Source organism: Rhyacophila brunnea, unplaced genomic scaffold (genome assembly GCF_057557595.1).
Source record: "Rhyacophila brunnea isolate RB1 unplaced genomic scaffold, BYU_Rbru_1.0 scaffold_6, whole genome shotgun sequence".
In the NCBI taxonomy this organism is placed as follows: domain Eukaryota; kingdom Metazoa; phylum Arthropoda; class Insecta; order Trichoptera; family Rhyacophilidae; genus Rhyacophila; species Rhyacophila brunnea.
Window position 1 is genome coordinate 12069171 of NW_028233276.1, and position 27694 is coordinate 12096864.

At 32.8% G+C, this 27694-nt stretch overlaps 1 protein-coding gene across 9 annotated transcripts in view; it reads right to left on the reverse strand.

The window, feature by feature from the left end:
• Dys (Dystrophin) overlaps positions 1 to 27694 on the reverse strand; it is a 1414635-nt gene that overhangs the window by 745533 nt on the left and 641408 nt on the right. For all 9 annotated transcript variants that reach the window (XM_085956687.1, XM_085956682.1, XM_085956685.1 and 6 more), the window contains 2 exons: positions 22870 to 23024; positions 21439 to 21613 (listed from right to left, as the gene is read on the reverse strand). In XM_085956687.1, the coding sequence (XP_085812813.1) occupies positions 21439 to 21613; positions 22870 to 23024 (330 nt within the window). The remainder of the gene's footprint in view (positions 1 to 21438; positions 21614 to 22869; positions 23025 to 27694) is intronic.

Sequence of the window (27694 nt, forward strand, 5' to 3'; positions counted from 1 at the left end):
TGAAAGCTAATTACATGTACTTTGATTTGTTACCCATAAAAAAACATAACTATAATTAGGGGAATGTGGGGAATTTTTTGAACTTTGTTTTTGCTATATCTCAAAATGACAATTTGTGACTTATCTGACTTCACATCCCGACCCACGAATTCAAAGTGCAAATAGTGTTACCTGTCAGCTTAATTCGTACAAGATACTGGGCTTATATCATATCATACATGAAGATAATGATTTTTATATTATTTACAGTGGCGGCTCTAGCACTTTCCAGGTGATGGGGTTATATATTACAAATCGCTATAGAATGCCACGCTCAAAGACTTAAATGGAAATGGGCGGGACATGTAGCGCGACTACAAGATGAGAGATGGACAAAAATAATTACTTCATGGAACGGCCCAAAAGAGAAACGCTATAGAGGAAGACACATACAATCAAGACAAGACAGATACAATCATAGATAGATATATTATATAGATATAGACTGTCATTTACTTTTGTTTGTAAGAAATGAAAAGGCTTTTTTATTATTTTATTTATTTATTTTATAGAATGCCATACTATCATAAAATTTAATAATCACTTACTTATTATAAATAAATACATTTTCGCGGTAAAACAATGCTTTCAAATCAAACCGAAATATTGCCTAATAAAGGGTGTTTTTTTTTGAGGTATAGAACTTTGAAATGGAATAAAACAAAGATGACTTTTTATATTGACATGAAATTTACTTTATTCGAAAGATGCTCTTCTGGCATTATAATTTAAATATGACTTCTGGCATATGACCGCCACGGCTGGCTCGGACGTAGTCTAATCTGGAGGTCCAATTTTCGATGACTTTTTCCAACATTTGTGGCCGTATATCGGCAATAACGCGGCGAATGTTGTCCTCCAAGTGGTCAATCGTTTCGGACTTATCGGCGTAGACTTCACATATCCCCACAGAAAATAGTCAAGCGGCGTTAAATCGCACGATCTTGGAGGCCAATTCACGGGTCCGAAACGTGAAACTATGCGGTTACCAAACGTTTCCTTCAATAAATCAATTGTGGCACGAGCTGTGTGACATGTTGCGCCGTCTTGTTGAAACCACAGCTCCTGCACATCATGGTTGTTCAATTGATGAACGAAAAAGTCAGTAATCATGGCTCTATAGCGGTCACCATTGACTAACGTTCTGGCCAGCATCGTTTTTAAAGAAGTACGGACCAATTATTCCACCAGCCCATAAAGCACACCAAGCAGTCAATTTTTCTGGATGTAACGGTGTCTCAACATACACCTGAGGATTATCATCACTCCAAATACGGCAGTTTTGTTTATTGACGTATCCATTCAATCAAAAGTGAGCTTCATCGCTAAACAAAATTTGCTTATGAAAATCGGGATCAACGGCAATCTTGTTTTAAAATAAATTTTCACAATTTGGAAGCGTTGTTCAGGCGTCAGTCTATTCATGTTGAAATGCCAAACCAAACTAAACATAAATCACTTAACAGCTGACAAAATGGCCGCCAATTAAAAAAGTGCTGCCAGCTTAAAGTTCTATCTAATCGTTCTAAACACCCGTTATTAGTAAGAAACATCTACAATATCATATTATAATATAACTGATAAGATCAAATAAAATAGCATGTATGTATACATAAATGCATAATTATATGAATGGCAATCCTACAGTGAATCGGCATTGATACAGAAAAAGGGTAACAGTGAGGTTTACGTCTGAATACGAATTGCCCGAATGGTCGACATGTAACGTGTGCGCATGCGTAACCGCAACGCTGACTGCGAGCGACTTGTAGGCGGAGTCGCATGAGATTTGTTGCAAGCAACACCAGATGTTTTTTAAACTAAAATGTTTTATTCCAGCAGTGTGCGAAAGTCTATAAGAAAACGTGTGTATTGTGAAAAACGAATACGTCGTATCGACGTATTCAAAATATTGCAGACGAGACGAGTTTAGATGTGCGAACCGTTTTCAGTTGAAACAGTACACTTTTCTACATTATCCCCCTGACCCTTTGCAACTAGTCGAAATGTCGAAGAAAAAAGGTGGAAAAAAATACGGTGACAGCCCAAATAATCGTAAGCCTCGTGTTATATAATATTATATTGATATAAATTCACATATCGCTTATGGAAGGAAGCTTGTTTTATTCATAAATCATTTACGCAGTTATCTTGATAGAAATAGAAACTTTAGCAAAAAAAGGAAATATTGTGTATGAAAATCGGCCCCCAGGGACAGATATATCAAAACAACGAAAGCTATACCGTAGTGTTTGGTATAATATTATATGTGCCCAATTTCTTCAGGTAAAATTATATTTTTTGAGAGTGAATCATAACTCGTCTACCATCCATCCAATATTGGTGCAGAAACGCAAAGCAGATACGATTATTTCGACGTGAGTTAGAGCTGATTATAAAAATATACTTATGAATATTTTCAAATTCTTAACGACTACCCAGGTTAGTAACGAATAACCAGTGGCCCGCGGGATAATTTTTCCGGCCCGTCAAGATTTATTTCGAACGCCGATAAATTAATACGTAAGATTGTATTGTTTTGATAAAATAATCGGATTGGGTAATTATGTAAAAAAAAAATGTATATAGGTATATAAAAAAAAAAAATATGTCGAAAATGTTTATGCAAAATTGGGCGAAGACAGTTTTTTTGGCTGAATATGCGTTGAACCTAGGGATTGCAATACCGAATTAAAATATCATTACCGGTGTATCTATTTGAATACCGGTATTCTTTAAAACAAATATGTATATATAATATATCGACTGTAGAAAGGAAAAATTACGTAATCCTCAGTTTTTTTTCAAAATAGGTTTTATTGGATAATAACATTATACACGACTAAAGGATGTCAGCTGCAAATACCGATTTATTATTTAAATTTAATTGACAATTTTTAAAAAAAGAAGGAAGTGAAGTGGGAAAAATGAGTTAACCATCATTTTTGCTGGTTTTTCTTAAACATAATAATTAATATCAGATTTGGAATATAGTAACTAAATTTTTAATTATCATGCACTTCAAGGTTTTGTATATTTTGTATTTTAGATTTGACCGAAAACCATAACAAAAACGCTTTTGTGCATCCTGTAAAATTTGATTTGTGTGGATTACATCCTTTTTCCTCTCTACAGTCGATATAGCTATCAAAACCTCTTTAAACATTCATATTTTATAGCAAAAGTATCTACATAATATTTTGTTGACGTTTAAAAATATGTATCGATATTATTATGAACGTATTGCTGACTTTTACAAATACTTTAAATTTGATTTCGTAATCGGATTAAATATTTCTGAAAGTAGATATATGCCCGTACTCCGTATGTGTTTTTAGATGTGCAAGTAGATACTTTAAGACATCTGAAATATCAGTTCGCCTGTCTTGTATCTTTCTGCTTTAAAATTAACCGATTGACGGTGTATTTTGATGGATAAACATTTAAGTAAAAAGTAGCTATTGTACTCAAAATATTTGCAACTTGGCAACACAACGCTTCTATGATCATAGCAATAGTTAAGAAATAACATTACATTTGTTTTCGAAAAAGTAAAAAAAGTATCTGTTTTCTTAATACTGGTATTTCAGTATCGATAAATACTGAAATCCCGGTTTTGAAATACAGTGTCTAGTGGAACCCATCGCATTAAGCGAAAATTTTAACAATGAAGTCAATAAATTATTATTATGTATACATAAATTTCACTTCCGTCGCGTATTGTTTTTTTTTCTTTCTTCAACAGATATTTTTATACATTATAAACCTATGTTAAGTACAATCATCCATAACTTTATCACTTTATACTCAAAAGATTATGCACACTACATGCTTTTGTACGCTTTCAGAGAACTTTTACAAATCTCCACTTCGCAACGGCTATAAATAAGTACCATCGTATCTTCTCGTGTTCATAACATTAATTAAAAGCACTTGATGCAGTTTTGAAGTAATTTCAGTAAAACCAGATCCTTGTACTTGAGTTATTTTCAGAACTGTAACGGTAAGTAGGTACTTGAATATGTTTTTTTTTGTAATATAAGCAGGTACACGTGTTCATAAAATCTCAAAGAATCTTTCTAATAAAAACAAGTAAATATGAATCATTTTCTTCGTTTTCGACAAGAAATTCAAACAACAATTCAAATGCATAATTAGGAAATTTCGTCATGATTTTTTATTATTGTGCTTCTGGTAGTGGAGAATTAGTGGATGTAGGATGTTATTAAGATCCGACATAAATAATGCACACTAAACTTTGTCAGTCAAACGTATTTGTTTTCATTGAAATAAAACTACAATTTACAGATGGCGTTCGTTAGTTTGTAAAATCAATTAAACCGTGCGAAAACCAAGTATCTATTATGATAATCATCAAAAAACACTCTAATAATAAACTAAAATAACTAAAATTATGCAATTAAGTCATACATAACTTTGAATATTTTATAGATAGGATAATATTTTTATCTACGATAGTTTAGTTTAGGCAGGGCTTAATGGATTATAAAAATGAACAAACAATATGCATTCTTAATGCAACGATAACATATTATAATTATTAAGGCCATGCATTAGTTGAGGCACGGTCTAAAAAGATCGTCGCTAGGCGATGCGCGGATTGCGGGTGGCGGGTGAAAATGACGCCTGTCAAACGAAATATTAATTGTCATATAAATCCAACATACGTCCATTTTATGTTCTGTTTATTGTTCTATTAGTAACAATAATAATATATTCATTGACATGTTTTCTTTTTAAAGTAAATGGGTAACGTTTTTAGTCATCTTTACACGATTTTAGAATTAATTGACCCGTCGCCATCACGCAGCAAAGTGACGTGTTCCTGGGTTAACATTCTCTCAGTGAATGGCAGCGAGTCCAAAATTTCGTCGCGCGTACAGTTGAAAATTATTTGGCGTTTCACTGATGCGTCACCTTAATGAAAAAGTGTGCACAATTTTGTGGTATAGCCCAAAATATACCGAAACTATTACAGATTGGTTTAGGCAGGGTTTTATTGATTTTTAAAAACTAACCAACACCATCTGTAAATTATAGTCTTAGTTCAATAAAAACAAATACGTACTACTGACAAAGTTTAATGTGCACTATTTACGTGGGATTTTAACAGCCTACCTCCACCCTTCGATACTTGTTTCTGGTGTGTCAAAAACGATTATTTGAATTTAATAAAGAATACATAATATGTACTACTTTCTTATTTATCTAAATAAAGAAAAATGTTTAATTAATAATTCTGTGTTTTCTAACGACCAAGACGTGATATTTATTACAGGGTAAAGTGGGCTGCAAAAACATATCAATTATTTACATGGAGGATATAGGGGAAGAGAATACATATTATTATTTGATGTGGTCGATCTATCTTTTTAATCCTCACGTACAAAATATACAACCAAATTGAAATTACAACACGAGCAACAGTATAGAAACAGTGTAAATAAACGTTAAGAAGAAAAAAATGATGACTGTACATATAACAAATATATAATATTATGTTTGTTACCTAGGTACTTATCCATTTTATATTGAGACCAAATAAATACCAGAAGAAATATGTAGGTATTAAAATATATTCATAATAAGGGTACTACCAACGAACATTTTCAACTAATCAGTTGGTCTTCCTGAAATTATATGAATTGATTATTATATCGAGGGTTCTAAGTCAAACACAACTATTAGAATTAAAAATAAAGCCTTTGTCCGATTCGAATTATAACTTATAGTTTACTACTAACCGACCCAGGTAACTTGATAACTGTGGTTACATGTAAATTGTACGTAAAACATTTCACCATAGCATAGTTCGCCGTGAGCTTTCTTCTCAATTTTTATTAGATTCAATATGAACATTAATTCATAGCTGATTTTGGCAAAATCAGCTGTGAATTAATCCACTATTTATCGATACCGTAAAATGGGTTTTAATACTGTAGCTGCAGAATAATAGCATATATCTATTGTTTATAAAAATATCAAATTACTTTGCAGTAATATATTCCCAGCGAATCTATTTCCAGTAAACAACTCAGCTAGACCAGCAAGTCGATTGGTTATATTAGAGACGGTGTATTATTACATCATATCACAGCACATTATACCATTACGGTGTATTAGCTGAATAATCATTTTTTATAGTATTATATTTTCGTACAACTGTAATAACAAATAATATTTCATTTCTCTACTCAATTTAAAACGCTGACTCTATATTTAGTTTAATATGATTATGTAACAGAATTTAATGTTAATGTTCTACCTTTTATTGTATAAATAACGAAGAACAATTTATCTCAATGTCACTCGAATCAGATGACTTAGCGAGTAACTAGCATGTATAATATACTATTGTACCGATACGCTGCTAATAAATCTCACCCTGCTACATCGTAGACTTCGTCATTATCATCATCCTCTACCTACACATCGAACACCACACTAGAGTGACCCAACAATACTATACAATATTCAATAAGAAAAACTGATATACCTGTTTCTGATATTTTTATACGTTTTTGCAATCCCTATGTACCACTTGGAAAAATCCGAATTATACCGCTTGGCCACGTGCGAAAGATATCTCAAGAGAGTATCAACCTGGTCTGCCTTGTCTTCAAGCCAACCAGGTTCCGGCGTCTTGAAAGGCCGCTTAATAGCAAGCACAGAGTAAAAGTATATGGCAGAGCTACGACATACTAGATTTAAGAATAAGAACTTTGTTTTACGCAGGGCGTTTAAAAGCTAGAAAAACTATTTGCGCCAATATTAGCGAAATTTATACCGTACCTTCCGTATGTTTGTTTACCTATCCCATTGCTTCTCCGTATCTCCAAATTTAGTGTGGAATCAAACGTCAAAAGGCAAACATCAATTAGGTATTAATTAACAATACATATACGGTGAGTCCATACCCACCATCAAAAGGATTAGTGCTCGGAGTCCCTCAGTCCCCCCTAATTCACTAAACTCAACATTCAAATATACGATCCACTAAAAATTTTGCCATTAACTTTAAAATTATACTTCTAAATGGGTTTTTAATGTTTTGTACACTGTTTTCCAAATTAATAAATCATTAAATACATTATACATTGTATCGAAAATAAGCAATAAAATTAAATACTGTAATGTAATATAATGGTGGTGAGTAAAATAATATTATATCCTGCAATTTTGTGTGCCCAGAAAAGATAAAAATACCGCTTCGAAGGCTAGATAAATTTGTATGAAGGAAATGTAGACAAATTCACAGGTAATTCGAGGAACGTCAGAGATAAGTAGAAAATCGTAAAGAAGAAAGGATTCTGACCCTAAAAGGATAAACTTGGATAACGGGGATGATGATTTGAGGTAAAAAAAGAAATACTCATATACGAGTTATATATATAGGACAGCGGTAAATGTGAAAATAATGGAATTGCTCGCTAAAGAAGGCCTTTAGTAGGAATTCGCCGCTACGTACCTAGAGGTTGTTTATTTTGGTAATGGCCTAGCAATGAATATACAAAAAGGATGACTATCGAAATATTTAATATAAACTTAATTGGATGTAGGTTTGTTATTTCAGGATAAATATGACTAAGCAGAACAAAACTGTACAAGAATAATAGAGTATAAATTCTAAAATTAGCTACAATAATAATACGCGATTGTTATTTGTGTTTCGGTGTTTTAAAAAAACTTATGTGTGTATTAATATCCGGAATATAAAGTCATGTATTCACTAGGGGACAAATGGAGCAACATGTCGCGGGTAATTACGCTCAACATCTAAGTCGATGACTCGAGGATAATGTCGCGGAACATTTTACTTGTACACACCAGAAGTCACAGCAGCACGAAGAAATGTCATCTAAGGAGGTTGTGTTGATCAGTGCTCCGAACACATATATTCTGACGAGTAGTTTATCGAAACGTAAGAGAAAGAATGTGGATATTCGAGTGATTCATGTTGAGCGAAATGTTGCGTATGGGTCTTCACTCGCCGACATCTGACGTGGGACAGACGCGCGGCCCGTGCGCTCGCTTTTGAAGCGACAACATGCAACATGTCCAGCGTTACGTAGAAATGCCGCACTATGTTGCGTGCAACGGGACAGTGCGCAACGTTGCGGCGTCACGACTCTAGATTGTTGAGAGATTGACTTGTTGAGGGACATCTTGTCCCCTAGTGAATACGAGGCTTAACCGTTTGTAACTTAAGTTATAATTAAACATATTATTATTATGTAACGTATTTAGTTGACCCCTTTTTCTTAGTTTAATACCACCGTAGTCAAATAAATAACACATGTTTAACATATGTCATAGGTAATTGAGTCCATTTATAAAATATCTGTCAGGTAACTAGTATAAGATATTATATATTTGAAATATATTTTCTCTGTTATTTCGGATAACTTGACCGTGACTTTTCTAAAATGCAGCATCTTTTGAGCAAGGTGGCAGGGTAGAATGAAGCTGCCCCCAGTAAGCTCATTCAGTTGATCCCTTCAGCCCGGAAACGCCGTCCACGTGTTTTCTCCGATCTGCTCAAGGAATTTGTAGCGTTGTAACTAGAGACGTCATATATTTTCAAAGTAGGTTTCAAATGGATCTATTCGAATTATAAATAAAACAGTTATTGTGACCCAGTCAATGTAATATAAATATAAATAAATAAGTTATTTTGCCATGTTGCTATTAAATTGCTTCATCCGAATTTGGGCATTCACGTACGCGTATATATCTCTCAAAAAACTCTTGAAAGGTTTGAAAAGTCAGCAATATCATGATCAAACTTTGCACTATCAATATAATTATAACATAACTACAGCAAATTTAAAGTATGTCAAGATATTTCGTATATCAGAGAAATAAGAGATATAATCCGGTGAGATTGAGAAACATATTTATTGTAATTGCTATCGTAAAAGTTAGAGCAATATTTTCTCAGTCAATATGAATACACTCTCACGTCAATATTCATCTCAAGTACACTTTATAACTCGAAGCTAACATTTATGACGTTTGCTTTGCTATCTAAAATATTCAGCACAAAATTTCACAAACTCTCATTCGTGGAGTTTGTGTTAAACATACTTTTAGACACGTATGAATTTTGCCAATATAATTTTGTTACCTATTTCTTATTGCATTCGACGAATTCTTGCGAGGATATATTATTAAATACAAATTTAGGTCAGATATTGTAACATATAAAAAACGGTTCTTGTCGGTTTATAGCAAGCCAGCGGCAAACACATTTTGAAAATAGCCGATATACTGGATTATTTGTTAGATTAGGTTAAGTTAGGTTAGGTTTTCATTCTTGAATTCATGAATGTTGCCAAAATTAGCTATGAAAATTAGCGCGGCTCCCGCCTGGCTTCCTGTAAAAGTGTAAACCGACTTCTACCAAAAAAAAATGAATAAGCAATCGTGTGCCATCAGCTTTAACTTATAACTATAGATAAATTCATATATTTTATATGTATAATTTAACAGATGTATTACACGTAAGACATATTATAATTAACCGAGAAAAGACTACCCGGCTTCTGCCACAGATTTTAAATTAAAAATCAGTTCGCCCATCTTTAACTTTTGACGTCTTGAGTTGTTATTGATTGTTCGGTTCAGTTCAGTGATAACAAATTTAGTAAGAACATATGATTTTTACTACTGATATTGGTACCACTGTTTTATGGGTGACTGGAACCTGAGAGACTGGGAGACTAGCATGTCGCGTCTCTTCAGTTTCGGTCGCGAACGTTTTGAAACTGAGAGATTTCAGTCTTGCCGTCAGCAAGCCGTCATTGAAATACATTAACTAGATACTGGCTGGAATTTTAGTTTCAGTGTCGTCTATTTTAAGTATTCTCGTGAGCGGAAGGCCTAATTATTTTGTCAATAAGAAGGCTTATTTGTATGTATTAAGTTTATGTTTAGGGCATTTTGTTTTCACTCTTTTACAATTCTAAATAGGTAATTACTTGATAATATAAAGAAGTGACATATTATTAAATCGTTGTCTTTTTATTGTTGTCTAACAGCTGTAGGAATGACGAACTAAGATCAAATACCATAGGTACCATGTTTGTGTAGATACCATGTAGATATTGTTTTTATACGACTGAATCATTAACTATGGCGTGTTAAGATATATTATGATGTTTTTACTACTTTTGTATTGGTGATTCATTTCTTATACTCATTTTTAAAACTTCCACGTTTGCGAATTTGTCTTTCTAAACAATATCTATATATGCACGCGGAGAAATATCCACAGTTTAAAAAAGTTCATGCCTCTATTCAGAAAATTATATAAAAATATTTGCAAAAGTAATAATATAGTAGGTAATACACCTAAATATGAGAATTCTTTTGTAGTTTCAACCAAAAAAGATTTGACATCTTGTCAATTCTTGGTGAAAATACATTGTATGTTAATTAAAATAAAACACAATACGCAGTACCTACATATTCAAACATAGTTTATAATCAAGGCTTCAATGGGGTATCGTCAACTGATAACAACAAAATATACAAGATAACTATTGAATTTGAAATGCAAAATCATTTATGGAAAACGTGCACAATAAATAAATAAAATATTCTCTGTTCAAAAACAAATCTATTAAATTAACTTAGATTTTCATAAAATATTTGTATAATTAATTGTATATTCAAAAGTGACCTCCCATTTTGTCTTAAGCACAAAGTGTTCAACCAATGTGTGCTACCAACGCTCATGTATGCATGTGAAACACGGACTTTGAATGTAAGAGAAATCAAAAAAAAAAAAATACGAGCAGCACAAAGTGGCGTGGAAATGTGCATGTTGGGCATAACGCGTAAATATCACAAAAGAAACAAATGGGTAAGGAAGGACACAAGAGTACGCGATATGATAGAGGTTGCTAAGCAGATGAAATGGCAATGTGCTAGACATGTCGCTCGGCGAGTTGACAATCGTTGGATAAATGCTGTCATACATCGGTACCCAACGGGCACTAAATGCCCACAGGGCCCGCTGAATAGACGAGCTCATAAAGTTCGTGGATTATGTGGCAGCAAAGAACTAGTGGAACGACTCCGGATGACGATGATGAAAACTAATGGAAGGTGTGCTGGTAGTTCATGCCAATTACTTCATGATTGGCTAACATGACGAATATCTCTATTTTGAAAGTAATACACCTGAAAGCGGTCTTTCTCTCCAATATATAAAAAATATCCAAAGAGTTTATAATATAATATGGGGACCGTTGGAGAGAAAGCTAGGAAATTTTAGGATAGGAGTCACGACTCTTACTAGTGAAGACATGAAATGTTTAAAAATAATATAAATCTGAAATCTTTAATTAATAAAATACGTATACTTTTAATTGGCTACATTTTGCATATAAATTGTAGTAAATAAAAATGTTATTTCCAAGCTGCATACATTGCAAACCAAAATAAGAAACACTACGATAGTGGTGGCGCTTGCATGAGTTGCAATAAAATTGTTGAACTTTTATTGCAAACAAACCAAGAAAATGGCATCGAGTTTCGCCGCCTAGATGCTACAACTTCATGAATAATTAAAATATTACACGTTCAATAAACCTCCAAGGAAAAACAGACCCTTAGAAAACAAACGTAAAGAAGATTCGTAAGTTATCAACGGTTCTCACAGAATTTCAAAAGTCTAAAGTACATGCGAGCTTAAATCATTTTAATACTTGGAAAATTATTCTCAACGTAAACTTAGTTTAGTATAACATGATTAAAGCATTCTCATACATTATGCCGAAAGCTTTTTGAAATAATATACAAAGAAACTACAATCTCGCATTTTAATTAGGGTTTATATAAATATATTAACTATAACATATTTTCGCTTCGTAATGTAATGGAAATATTATTATATACTTATTACGTATTTTGAAATATTGTATTACAAAGTAATAGTATTAAAAATAAAATTTACAAGTTATCATTGGGTACTCATAACTAAAGTTATGTAGTGTAAAATATTTTTAAAACAAAATAAATTGTAATATGAAATGAGAGATCAATGATTATTAGAATGTACAAATCAATGTATCAGGAAAACAGAATGACGACAAAGTAATCTTGTAACAATTAAACACTTAAAGATTAGCCGCGAAAAATATTTTCATAGTTTAGTTACACGTATTTATTTTAAACATATTTAGTGAAACACAAAAATTTAGGGTTTCGAGGCATGAGAAATGTTATTGTATAACCCGCAAATAAAGTATGAAAAGTTTATGTAGAAATAACTAAAAAATAAAAGCGAGAGTTGTCTGTTTTTATTTGAGAATTGAAATATTTACATTGTTTTTAGATTCAATTCGAAATTAGATCGATAGTATATATTATCATTGCAATATTCTATGATTATTTTCTATTTGGTATAGAAATGTTAAAGCCTCGCCCTTCTCTCGTGTTCGACAGTGACACGTAGCGGTACAAAGCTGCCGGACTCAAATTCGCATATTTTATTTTACTCGTTTGATTGTAAAAATAAAAATACATAACGGTAAATTAATAACTTTATGCTTACACTAAAAAGAGAATGCACCACGATGAATGTTTGTCTGAGTACTTAAATAATGAATAAAAAACACCTATCGCTTTAAATTTATTATACACAAATTATTATTTAAGAAACGATAGTATATCTATCGTGCATTTGACGGCATTTAAGATTATCTCACAAAAACCCACAGAGTTAAACGCTGGTGTCAGGAGCATATATTTCTTGAACGACATCGTATGTTCATTGTAATTTTTAATAAGACGATAACGATTTCGTAATATCGTGATGACAGAAACCATGACAAAATAATATGCTTATATAAATTCGTACACGCCTATATATATTGTAATATGCGTTGCAGAGGCCATACGTCACGTGACACTGTTTCAACAATAAACTTCAATAGTGCACCGAGATTTGTTATGGATTTTTAAAATATATATATTAGTAAATTTGTAAGTATGTTAAGGTGGAAAATGAAAAATGTAGCATGACGCCGAAAAAAAGTATTAGGCGAACATACATTTCAGGAGGTAGAAAAAATATTACATTCACCGTAATGTAATTCAAAATAGGAATGATAAGCGGCGCTCGCTGATGGATAAAACTTGTGTCTTTAGTTACGCAACTCAACGTGAAAGTCACCAAAAAGTCGTAGGGGATATTTTTTTCCATTTCCTCTCGCATTCACAGCCAATGGCGGCAAATAAATAATATAGAGAGCTATTAATCATTGTCAAGGCGTCTGGCACAGGTACACGGATCGATGACAAGTGAATGATATTTTTTACGGCCGCCAACGAAGAAATTCACGGGAAGTGATAAATAAAAACGTATTAGGGCGCTATGAATTCGGTAGGTCGAATGGGTAGCCTAAGCCTGAATATGTAATTTCTGCGCATGCAGAAATTTTGAAATAAGACTATTACTCTTGGCATACCCTCTATCCTCATTTTTTATATTTTATATCTAATTTATGATAAAAAGCTATAATACTGTACCTACTTCTTTTCATCAGTTCTCTCTTATCTCGGTTCTGTAAGTCACAGCATTGCCAGATAATTATTTTACCAAATCGAGATTTTTACCATGTGCAATAATAACATGGGATTTATGAATAGCGGGACAATTTAAAAAATGCATAGTTCAATGTGTCTAATGTTTATTTTTTATTATACCAATCATAAATGACACAACACAAACTACAAAATTCTTTAACTATCGAAATAATTATATTAAACAATATTGTTTTCTGACACTCGCCTATTTGTACATGGCTGAAGATTTTACCTACTGAAGAATTTCTTTCAGCTGCTTAACGCGTTAGAAACATTTAGCACATGAGTATATCATGTTGAATTGAACACGTAATTCCAATTTAATCAACTCAATATAACGTATTATTCTGTTTCTTGTATCTGACCATTTTAAATTCATCTGAGAAAATACCCGTTCGGTATAGCAATTGGATGTTAACAACAATGTAAATGTGAAGAACTGATGCCATTTCTGTGTTCATTTTGATTTTTTTGCAACACATCAATAGAAGGTTTCAGCGAGTAAAATTCTTCATATCTATATCAGGTATCTACTTCTCCAGTAAAATTTTATACAGAAAAACACTGAATTTTCTATACTTTCGAAACTTATTTCGTTCTTCATGGTTATTGCCTTATTGTTATTTTGTTGAATAATCGTGAATTTAGATATCCAGCGCGGGAAAATCTCTTTTTGGTTAAAAGGCGGGACGTCCCGCAAAAATCGGGAGTTTTTTGACAAGGGAAGCCATGTCAGCCGAAGTAATTCTAATTTCGGCCGGAACTCCTTCATTCGATACACTTGTAATAATTATGATAACTATTTCTACAGCGTTGATCAAATTTAATAAAGCAATTGCTCACTCTAATCGATATTCAAGTATTTTTTATTTTTTTTTTCTCTTCACGATAATTTCTTTGTGTATAATTAATTTATTAATTAATATCATTTCTAATTTATTTAATTATATTTTATTATTTATATACTTTCGCTATCACGCTCAGCATTATTTTCTCTTTTATCTATGACAACTTTGCAGGCTGTAACATCTTCGCTTTAAACTATTTTTATACAAATTTATAATCACTATAACTGTTTGTTATTAAATAATATAATAAAATACATTTTAAAAAAATCGTTCCTGATCGTGAACTATTACAGGAATACCTTGAAAAAATCGGGATACTCAGATAACTAATCGTACATGCTCCAAGTCTTATCTGTTAGTTAGTATCCATATGCACAGCCGATGACATTTTGAAGGCCAACGACATGTCCATTAGTGGCCTGGACCACGAGGTGTGTATCCATGCCTGGCAGAAACGCAACTGTGAAACCTAATAAAGTAAGTAGATTACAACCTTAATTACATCACAGTATCATCCACGTCTCGCGAATCTAGGAGTGTAAATCCTGCAATGCATACAGCGGTCTTCTAGCACCGTTGTCGCGTATGTAATGGTTGGTCATATGCTGGTCATAATGAAAGAATCCATACGACTATGCCGAAAATCCTCAATCACACTGTTTTTTTTTTTAATTTATTTTATCAAGAGATGGTAATTAAACGTTTCTATTTTGAAAATTTAACGGACCTTTCATACATAACTAATGTCGATACTTGTAATCATAACCAATAGCCTACCTCGACTGTATTATTGATTATTAACTAACTAAACCTAACTAAATAAACCCAACCTTATAATAAATAAAAAGTAAGTAGTTTGTAGAAGTAAATATCGCATTTGGATAATCCTTTCCAATGCGAAAATCATTTTAATATAAAAATTTTATAACATGTTTGAATTATCCATTTGAATATACGAAATAGCAATTTCAATATGGGCCGTACAATGTTGAGGCGGAAATATTTATTGTATAATACCGCATTATTTAATAGAAAAAAGGTACATAACGCTCAGAAGTGCGTAAAAAAGTTATTTCAGAAACGCTGAAAGTATTCCTTAGTAACATAACTGAATTTTGATAAAGGGAGACGGTTTCACGGTCTTTGCGATGATTTTAAACATCCCAAAGAATCCATTTCGGTTAAAAAAAATAAAAATGAAGGGAAATTACCTTGTAGGAACGAGATACTCTCTTACTGCGCGCGCGTCAAAAGAAAATACGCTTCAGGCATTTCTCGTTCCTTCCTAAATGATTTTTTACGGAATTCATAAATAAAAAATGGGACACAAGATGATCAGAAACTTCCGTAGAAATATCAAGCTTATTCATATTTATATCATTCATAATTATTATATACGGTAATTACGTATATTATGAGAGGAGATGAATACAGCATTCCTAATCTCATTCAAGGAAACATCAAAGGCGGAACATTTCTTTACGTAAAAATGGCATCCTCAAAATTCTTTCAACTGAGATGGTGAATAGTGTTGACATCCTAAAACGAATGGGAGAAGATAGCGAAATTCTGCTTACCTAGTATAAAAAATTCAACAAACAAAAATACCTCGTCCACAGTATGACAGAACAGAAGTACCTACAGCATATTTATCCATGAGTAAATAAACGGTATAAGAAACAGAAGTCGTCATATTTTGTGGATGAATTAATAACCTCCGTGATTGTTAGTTGAGTGGAAGATATATTTTAATGATTGACCATGGTTTATGTTCATCTGGGTTGTTTTGTTTAGTTAATATTATTTATGAACGTTCAGGGAGACGAATGATACTTATTAACAAGGGAATAATTAATTTTATACCTAGAATATGTTTAAGATGATTTTTACTACTTAAATCTAATATAGCGGCTCCTCTTTCATTGAATTTATTGGGGGAGATTAATTTATTTATTGGATTAGTTTCATGATCGGTTTTTACAATAGTATTTTTAATTTTTATTTCTTTTTTTAGAGCTGCTTATAGATTGTATTTATTTTCTTTTAGTCAGCATGGTAAATTTAGAGCCGGGGGATTAGGGTGTTCTATAGGAAAGTTACGAGAATATATATTATTGTTTTTACATTGATTTCCATTAAACGACAAAGTTACAGACCGAAACGGACAGGAGAGGCCTTCATTGAGGAATGGATCATTTTGTGCTAATTATATAGGTAATATACCTAATTAAAAGTAGCAAACATAAATCGTCAGGCGTACGAATTTGGAACTACGTATATCTGAGTATAAATCACTGAATGATATGCACAAACGTTAGCATGCAGTGGACTCGCCAAGCGTACAATTTATACAAAAGACATACTTATTTTCAAAAATTATATTGGCATAAGAAATAACGCAATTTAAATTTAAATAAAAATAATTGTTTGTATACCAGGCATATACTGCCCTCCTAAATATTCTACTCCTAAGTTCTCATAAGTAAAAATATTGGATTGTTTTGAAAAGGGGAGTTTAAAACCTTGGTTCTCCTACAACAATTTTACTTAAACCAAAAACACTGCCTTTTTACACTTATCAGGGTAGTACCTATAAGTATGGATGACAGTAGTACTTTAAAATTTCACTAAAGCAGTAGTTTACAAAATGCGATAGGTGTACCCTGGGGATACAGGAAAGATTTGATAGGGCACATACATAGAAGGTACACTAATTAATCTGCTGCTGTCTTGTCAATCGTAACTCTAATATTTTTATTTGTAACGTATTTTTGGTCCACATCGTATGTAAGTATGGAAGACTAATGTGAAGAAAAACGCTGCTGTGTAGGTACAAAAACAAAACCCTTACGTCTAAACCAGAGAGGAAACTTTTCAATTAGCAAGTCGCAAGACAAAAAAGTCTCGAATCTCACTGAAAGTTTTACAGCTATAAGGTGAGGTACTCTCGAGGACGTCTGTAATACCCATGTCTCTAAAGGGGTGCAATAATGTTGTAACTTTGGAAAACACTGCACTAAATAAATACATGCGGCCATCCGCCTTTTGGGGATGTAATAAATAATTATAAAGATTAGGAAAGCCTGAATCACGCAGTTATTAATGATATATAAATGAATAGTACATAAGTAAATTTAAATATAATTTTAATTATTAATTTGGTAATCATTTATTAGACGGATAGATTCCAATTTTCATTAGTACAATATTAGTAGACAGGTAGTATTACATTGTACAAATTTAGTGTTCCATAGTCGAACCATCTACACGAATATTTTTTTAGAACAAATGAAAACTGATAAAAAGTTATACAAATATATAATTAACATAAATAAATCTCATAACAAAAATTAAACATGAAGTCAATTTTAAGTAATGTAATTATGTCAATGGATATTTACTTGATCATTTGCATCTATGTAGTATAAATATAAACTAAATAACAATAAAACGCTAGGTATCCAAGAATAACCGAGAGCACGAAAAAATAAATTTGGACAAATAAAAATCAAAATCAAAACTAGCTTACGTCACAAGGTTTCCAGAACAATAGTATTGTTTTTGAGATAATTATTAGAGTAAATATTAAAGATGATCTGGTTTCTTTCTGTAATTAATATTTATACTAAAAATACTTATTTTCTATAAAATTATTTTTTGCTTTGTTTTTTTTTCTCGACCTTGTTTTTTCTCTAGGTGATTTATTTGTACTTTTTATTCTAAATGTCATGTTGTAAACGTCTTGAATTCAAAATTTGTTATGTGCTCAAAGTGTCTTTTTTTAAATTAAATAAATAAATGCATGAAATTATAATATATAGTCAATGTTTGACTGTTGATTGAAATTATTATTTGTAATATATATATATAACAACTTCCCAGTATTACTATTTCAATCTTAAAATAGTTTAAATTCTTACGGATTCCTATAAAGCTAATCATATAGGTATGATATAAAGGTCGATATGGGTTGGGTCATGTTTTTCTAAAGAAGGCTTTGAATAACAGCAGTATTCCTGTACAACGATATTTTCATAAAAGCTCCGACCGGGATAAGTTAGCTTTCTTTTTGACATTTCATTGTTGCGAGAATTTCCCTTCTTAATCGAAAGACAACATTCCCCGGGATTCACTGCTTGGCGTATTAAGGACATGGCATCACTAATATAATTTAAAAGCAGCAAAACTAGCGCAATATATATGTTAAACTATTACATCTGCATATAATCTATTCTGTAATATAAAAATATAAGCTAAAAACTGCAAGTTTTTATGCTTATGTTTTCTGTCACACTTCATTTTCGTAGACTTTACGTATATATATAGAAAAATACAGTATGAACCCAGTAACGATACATTTCATTAAAATTTAGGGTTATCGTTAATTATCAATATAATTTGTGATTTTTCATTGACGAGTTAAATATAGAAATGTAAACGAACATGCATTCAGTCGACCTACTTATTAATAACATCAAAATGGAGTTCTACCACGTAAACAACGATTCAATTAATAATAAAACACAAAAAGTCCAAGTTATGCTATGTACGTTCATTAAAGGCTATGTTATATATTATAATATCAGTTAGGTTACAATCTCTACCTTGTAGTTATACTAAAACGAAGTATTAACATCTATATACTATACATTTTAACGTAAACAATCGAATGCCCGCTCACTGTTTTCCTTATATTTGAATTTAGATTTTCGCCATTTCGACACGTCGAAATTTTGATTGTCGGGATAATAGCGTAGAACTAAATCTACCATTTTAAAAAAGTTAGGAAAACATTACAGAAGCGGTACCTATCTGGGATGATTAAATTTAAATTTGCAGTGATTCAACGGTCTGCAGCCAATCTAAAACCCGCTGTGCAAAAGTGCCAGCGAACGCCGTCCAATGCGAGCGAATCGATTCCCTGAATAATGACGCCGAGCGTCGCGACGCTAATGGTTCGGCGTCCCATCCGGGTTAGGTAAATGAAGGAGGGAGGCGGGGGACCGAGGGACACTTCCGGTAGGCTGGATCAATTGTCGAAAAATAACAACTTGGCATTATTATTATTGTAAGGGGGCATTGACGTGTATTTGAATGTTGCCTCCGTGAATACGAACATTGTTAATGATGGTTCTAGTGTTGTTGTTGCCCTGATGTGCGGTGAAGCATGTTTGTTGATTCATTACTGCTGGATAAATGTTTGTACGCTTTTCATCTGTGTGTATTTCTGCTAACATGTGAATGCTGAATGTATCTAAACATTACCAACTATATCGCTGCTTACAGTACAAGAGTACACTATTTGACAAAATGTCAGTTTTGACTTATGAATTACAAAATATGGAGAATCAGTTGAAGTTTCTGGGCAAGACTGGACTATTTTTGCAGAAATTTATTTTACTATAATATCTCAGATATATTCGTATGATGAATATCAAAGGAGTATACTTGTTTTAGTGCAATACTACACTTTATTACATATATTAATTTAATTTAAATATGGGAAGGAATTTAATGCCGGGTCCACACCGAAAACAAGTCGCGCGACAACTCGTTAAATTTTACGATAAGCATGATAATTATCGTAAAATTTCTTAAGCAATTATGATAATTATCGTAAAATTTAACGAGTTGTCGCGCGGCTTGTTGCCGGTGTGGACCAGGCATAAGGTACTTCTTTATAATTTTAGATAAAATGTTCATTTTTTAGGATATTTACATGATAATAACTATATCGAATTACTCTCTTATTTTTATTCAAAAACTTTGACAGCCATTTTCTCTTTTTTCAGGTTTTTGTCAAATAACCCTTATACTGAGGCAGCGATATACTGAATTTGAAACCTACCTACGTCGATATCTTCTTACTACTGGTATATGATATTTTAATAGGTTAGTTGATTTTAATAGTTTTCCGGGTCAACGACGATAAAAAGTTTCTCTTGAAATCGATAGATGGCAATAGTGCTAATTTGGTTTTAAAAAATAATGGCAGGGCGACGAATATTGAACAATCACTGTCTGATCAACACAAACATAGAACCTCCAAACCAACCCGCCCCACACCACAATCGGTCTTAATTGAGCGTATCACGAGGCCCTACATTTGGATGTGAAACATCAACCGCTTTTTATGTCTGGGAATGTCTCCGGAGCAAATGCTTGAGTTAGTGAGCTTTTACCGAGTTTACTGAAACACATAATTTAATAAAAAGTGCTATTGGAGAAAAAGGCACGGAGACTTAACAGAAATAAATGAATTTAATGATATATAATATAAAACAAAGCTAAAACAATACGTATAAATAAAATTATGTGAAGAGATCTTCACGTCCGCAATAAGACGCTTTTTAAATGCAATATTATTGGCCTTTGTGGCGACCAGGTCGGACGGCCCGATGGGTCCAACAGCTGGTTAGGACCGACTTAAGCATCTCTTCCCTCTCAGAGCACATTCTTGGACATTCCCAGAGGATGTTGTTTGCATCATGTAGTTCTCTGCCACATGGACATGTTGGCCTGGTAACAAGTCAAGGCTCGTAGAGCTTGGCAGCGAATCCACCATGGCCTGTCAAAAACTGACTGGTGTTAGGCTAGATCTAGTGTTTCTAGCACTGTGCGAAAACAGTAGCAACGTGTTTGTAATGTAAAATGTAACTATATAATAAAAAAGCAGCCATTTATATCATCGATGCCTTTGAGATTTTATTCCGACTCTCCCCGTTCTGTAATAATGTATAACTGTCCAAGTCGTATTTTTAATGTTTATGTTTCGATGTAAAATCGTTTCATACAAGTAACTTATTTTTTTAAATACCACATTCTCAAATTGAAACATTACTCGTAGTTCTGCTGTTTGGTAAAAGACAACCAGAAGTCGCAATATTACAATAATTAACAAATAACCAATATGAAATGAATATAACGATCTTACCTTGAGATGCGGTGGCTGAGGGGCTCCACTGTTGGCTGCCCTTTCTGCTTCATTATCGGCTGTCTCCAAGCAGGACTCAGCTTCGCTCAGCCAGGCCAGGAACTTGTCCAGGGAGCGGTCGAAGTTGTGCAGCGAATTCATTGCGGAGTGCAGGACCTTGCCGCGATTGATGATGCTGAGAGGTAAATAACGAGGGTATTGTTATATTAGGTCATAGTGCATACATGTTTATAAATGTTTTACAATAATTTGTTAAGTGAGAGATACCACCCTCTAGTGGCACTATAGATGTAAAAAGGGGGGCAGTGGAAGAAAAAAAGCAGAAAACATTGAGAAACTCTTAGTACATTGAAGTTAATCCCTCCAAACCAAAACCCGCCACGCACCACACCCGGTCTTAATCGAGCGTATCACGTGGCCCTACATTGGCGATGTGAAGCATCTAGTTAAGTTTTAGGCCGGGAATGCCCTAGAAGATACCCAGGACTAAGGTTGCTACGCTCAAAGTGAGCTCTGACTCAATTTAAAGTTACCTTCTAATGCAAAGTGCCGGGGAGAGAAGAGCACAGGGAAATTATGAAAATAAAAATGAATCTAGTGTATATAAAACAAAATAATGAAGCTAATCATACGGACAGCAAAAATTATTTGAAGAGATCTTCACGCCCGCAGTAAGACGCCGCAATTTTTTTAAATGCAAGATACAAATTTAAAGAGCTGTATAACATACAGGTAAGTCCGCCGACAGGTGATAACATTCGTACATTTATTCTAAAATAATTATGTTTCGCCATTTCAATTTTAGGTGTTTAATGCGAATGTTAATAAAATGATTGATTTTAATAAATAATTTTATAATTGAACGGTAATAAAGCCCATCGCCAATAGTAGCTCAATTTGGAAAGCGCTTCAGTGAATATTAAAAGCCATAAGTTAAAATTTGTCGCAATTAAGTATGGCTCCTTTAGCATAGTGGTATATGTGCGTGGGCGCGATACCCGAGAGATGCAGGTTAGATTCCTGCGGGGTGTCTTACTTTGTTCAAAAAGATTTTTTCTATTGGTTTTAATATATTTTCTCAGAAGTGTTTTCTATAATTTCACAGTATATACAACATCTTTCTTTAATATTATGTTCCGTGTGATACATAAACGAACTGAATATAATCTGCTTATTCGGTTAAAAATATTTGATTTCCAGGTGGGCCGTTGAGTATTTTTTGTCAGGAGACAGTTGGCCAAATAAAATTGTAAATCTCAGATACATTTTTAATATTGATACAGATTATAATTAAAAGTTTAATTAATTATGATTCGAGTGTTTTGATTAAATTGCGGGACTGAGGTTATACATTACGGATACTACAAGAGTTCTTCGATTGTTGTTATTGGATATTCTTGTCGAGGAGTTACTAATTCTAGAGTGGCTTACTTGGTGTTCAGATTTGAATATCGCTGGTTGATCTGTTCTGTCAGACGCTTGATCCTGGTGGTGTCGTCTTGCTGATAAACAGCGATCAGCCGCTGAGTCAATTGACTGAACAATTCAATGTGGTGCTTGTACTGGTGGATCTCCGCGTGGAATGACTACAATTAGAAAAAAAATATTAAAATATTAATTATTATAGAAAAGAATCACTATGAAAGAAATAAGATACCAAAATTCAACAATCATAACGTAGCATAATATTCGAGGTGGTATCTGATTGGAATGCAGAGAATCTTACCTAGTTGATGTCGAAATTTTTTATTAAGATATAATATATCTTAAATTATGATGCAGAATACATGGGTAAAAGAAAAGGAAAACTCTAGACATTGAATACACGAAATAAAATAGGCACTAAGTACCAAAAAACTGAATCTGAGATATAGTGGCTTTAATGAATAATTCGTTTATTTTTCATAAAAGCACTGTATTATTATTAGCTTCTTAATAGATTTAACATACAATCCTAATGTTCTTTTATAATTAAACATTATAATTAAAACATATTTGCACAACGATATTTTAGAAAAGCACTACGTCGCAACACTAATTAATTTCTTAAAGCGCTTTATATCGAAAACATAGAACTAAGTACATGACACATTAACTAAACGGCACTTAGTGCCTATTTTAAAAATAATCACGACCCCACACTCTTATACCCAAAGCCATCTTTGAATATCCATAACAGGTCTAATCTACTATGTATATTGTATATTTGGCATATAGTATTTAGGATATTGGCGATGGCACATGGAAAATGTCTGGATACTCACTTTCCTGTTCGATTTTCGGACACTTACTGCCTATTTTATTTCGTGTATTAAATTATTTGAAACATGGTAAAAGGGTCAGTTGGTCAGGATATGGTATATTTAATAGATGGATCTGTATTATATGTGGCTGGATAATATGCTATTTTTCAGGCAACACGGTTTACCGTAGCCCAAAATGAATTAAATTGGAAATGAGTTAATAGTCAAATAAGACAATGTGTCACATAATGAAGTAGATTTAAAATGTTGATAAGTTGAAGTAACTAATAAATGGATTCTTTGGCAAATCTACGATTAGGACAGAATACCAAAAGTGGAGAAATCTTAGGATGTTTAGAATTTTATAATATTTCGGAGTAATCATGATCCTCACTCAACATTGTGGTAGAAGAAGAAAGAGAATCAATTAAAATATTCCATAATTTAAGTTTTAAATTATGCGTACATTGCCAAATATTTTTATTCATAAAAAATAATAATGCAGCATTATTAATTGAATATAATTATGCGACTATATGTAATTCCATTCTTCATTATTATGTATCAAATATATCAAAGAGCGAAAGCACGTCAAAACTAAAAGTCAACGTTGTCATGTTATTTTCGTGATTTAAAACTACAAAACAGTTCCCATTATTGGTGGAATTTGACAAATATCGACATGAATCAGTAACAAAAAAATAATGGGAGATGTGTTAGATTCTAGGTTTTGAGTGTAATAAGGTACGATTCTTCAGTGTGGTATTAATCGAATTAAGACGGTACTTCAGTGAAACGGCAAATAATGTTCAACTATAGGTGCGACGAAATTTTGGATTCGCTGGTAATCGAAGAGCGAACGTCGAGCTGTGAAGACGTCAATTTGTTTCGTGATGGCGACGGGGGTATTAATTCTTAAATCGTGTAAAGATGACTAAAAAACGTTACCCATTTACTTGAAAAAGAAAACATGTCAATGAATATATTATTATTGTTACTAATAGAACAATAAACAGAACATTAAATGGACGCATGTTGGATTTATATGACACATTATATTTCGTTCAGCACGCGTCATTTGCACAATCCGCGCATCGCCTAGCCACGATCTTTTTAGACCATGCCTCAACTGAGGTATAGCCGTAAATAAAAATCTCGTCCAGAAATATGTTCCACAGTTTTATAATTTCTAATATGTAGGCGGCTCTCGTGGTGCAGTACGTAAGGCGCTTGCCTTCTACCCGAGAGTTCTGGGTTCGATTCCCGGTCAGGACACAACATTTATGAGGTTTTCTCAAAGCCTGGGTGTTTGTGATTGTTCAAAATTACTAACAACAACCTTGTACGAAAAAGCAAGGGCATGGTTATTAATAATTCAAAAAAAAAAACTAATATGTATATTTCTGGGGCTGTACTAAATTATGTGTTTGTATATGTTATTGTAATTTCAATATTGTTTGAGTAAACTTATTCATGCTATAAATCCAATGACTATAGAAAGTAATAAATCAGTTTTGCTTCTAATTAAAATCGTACCATTGATGCGAAATAAAACGAAGCCTTGGCGGCGGGAGGTGCGATAATAATTTCTTACGAAACTGAGGCAATAATTAATAATCGATCAGCTTTTGTTTTCATAATCAAAAGCTGTAAAGGCTTTCACGAAACTAAATTGCGCTTTCTCAGCAAGAACAACTACTTTGAAGTGTTTACAAGCTTTTCAGATAGGAGCATTAATTGAATGAACTAAATGCTTGATAAACATTGGGCAGAAGGTCGTTTACTTAGGTGGAAAATTAATTGGAAGCGGTAAATCTTTCATTTTTATTGTGTACGTAGAACAAAATACGTTATGTATTTTCGTACATAAATACAAAAGCTCTTACAAGTATTTCGTAATTAAAATCCGTTAATTCAATACTGTAACTATCGACGTTGATTTAGGCTGTTTTCAACAATGTTAGGTTATAAATCACATTATTTGATTATACACATCAGTACTTTCGAATCCTTTTCCCGCCACGATACACTAGACGTAATATAAAATGGTTGCGGTACTCTGAAGAATAAATACCTACTGCTTACTATTTACTAATACCTACACATTATCATTTTTAAACAGACATGACACATAACTACTAGTTATAAATTGAGTAGAATTATTTTATTGTAGTAATATTAAAATTATTACAGCGTATAATCATAAATACCAAATCGACCGTGTTTAGGAAAAAGGGCGTAACCCTCAAAGAACAAATTTTACAGGAAGGGCAAAAAACGTTTTTTGAATGATTTTGGTTTAATATTTTTTTAAATAGGCACAGACATTGGGTGCATAATGATTGATGATTTGATATAATATATTTTCGATCTAATAATAATTAAAGAAATTATTACAGAAAAATCATTAAAATTGAGGGTAAATGCTTTTTTCCTTAAATCAAAACTTAATGAAAGCTCAATTAAAACCTGAATTTAGATAATAATTCGGCATTTGCGGCTTACTTCCTTTTTATAGAACGTGTATTTAGTTGTATACATTGTTAATATCTAATAAAAGCACTTTTCGAAAAATCGAGGGTTACGCTATTTTTCCTAAGCACAGTCGAAATCAATTAATAATATCAATGCGTTACCTATATGCGTATGTTCAAGAGAATAACATATTTATATGTGAAACAACTTTGGAAAGCACTTTATAAATATTAAAAAATATGAAAGAGCCATGCGTATAATAATATGTTTGATAGAAATTTGTTAATTATTACACATATTTTAGTTTGCGTACGGGCTAGTATAAACACCTAATATTGTTCACATTCTGATTGTAGCGTCACCTAGCGGTAAAGCGTGTGGTTCCGTCACGAAAATCATATTTGCTGCGAGTATGGCATAGCAGTCTAGCGACTGAATTCACCAAAGTTTTTTTTTATCGTTTTTTTAATTTAATATTGGCAAAAAACGCGATACTATCGCGTTGCATTTTTTCCCGGTAAGTTTTACCTACCCTATTCTCTATCGTATATTCATATGAAGTAATATATTCTATGTCGATGTTGAGTAGACGCTCGAATCATAGTGAAAGAAAATCAACCGTATCGAGTTGTACCGAAACTAGTCGCTATAACTGATTTAATTTTAATTATATTTGATTCACGTACATATACATAGCTTCAGTCGAAAGTTAAAATTTATTAAAAACAAGTATATACTAGAAATGATGGACCAGTTCTGCAAAATATATTTCCAGAGAGTTTTGCAGTTCTTTGGTCACATAGGTTTTATCATCAGCGGAGACGTAGAGGATTGACGCAGAAGAGGGAGGTTTCCAACTCGGTGATGGGTATATCATCAGATATGCAGACGGCGAAATGCAGTTCTTGCCGAAAAGATGATTAACGAAGACGTTTGAAAGGAGTCAAGAATCACATCAGTGATAGACTCGATATAAAAATATTTAATAAAAACGTGGCTTGCAGCATTAAATTACAAAATGAACTTAAGTTATAATGGAAAAAAGAGTTCTTAATTTGTATCTATAGTTTATAAATGATACAGTCATTAATTAACAGTATTTTTACCATGCCACCCTTTTATGACCTAATTTCGGTTCGGAAAAATTCACCAATAACAAAAACTCCGAATAATACCTTTAAAAATAGGTATCATTCCATTATGATACGCATTAATAGATTCTATGCGGTGATACATGAAAATAATAAAAGAATGCATGGAATAAACATAATAAGGCTATGTAGGTAATACTGAAATGTATAACTCAGGTATTTTCGATAGGCCATGTTTTTCAATAAAATTCCCACATTCATTTAATAACGAAATTCCCAGGAAAGTAACCTACTACCCGTACGAAAGTTTGCGTGTAGCTTTTGTAATAACGCGTCAGAACGCGTGTGTCGTGAAAGCTGCCGAAATGCCTAACGTCACGTGACGCGATACGTCGTCGATTTCGCCTGGCGTCCAATCCTGATTGGCGTCGGCGGAAAGAGCTATCG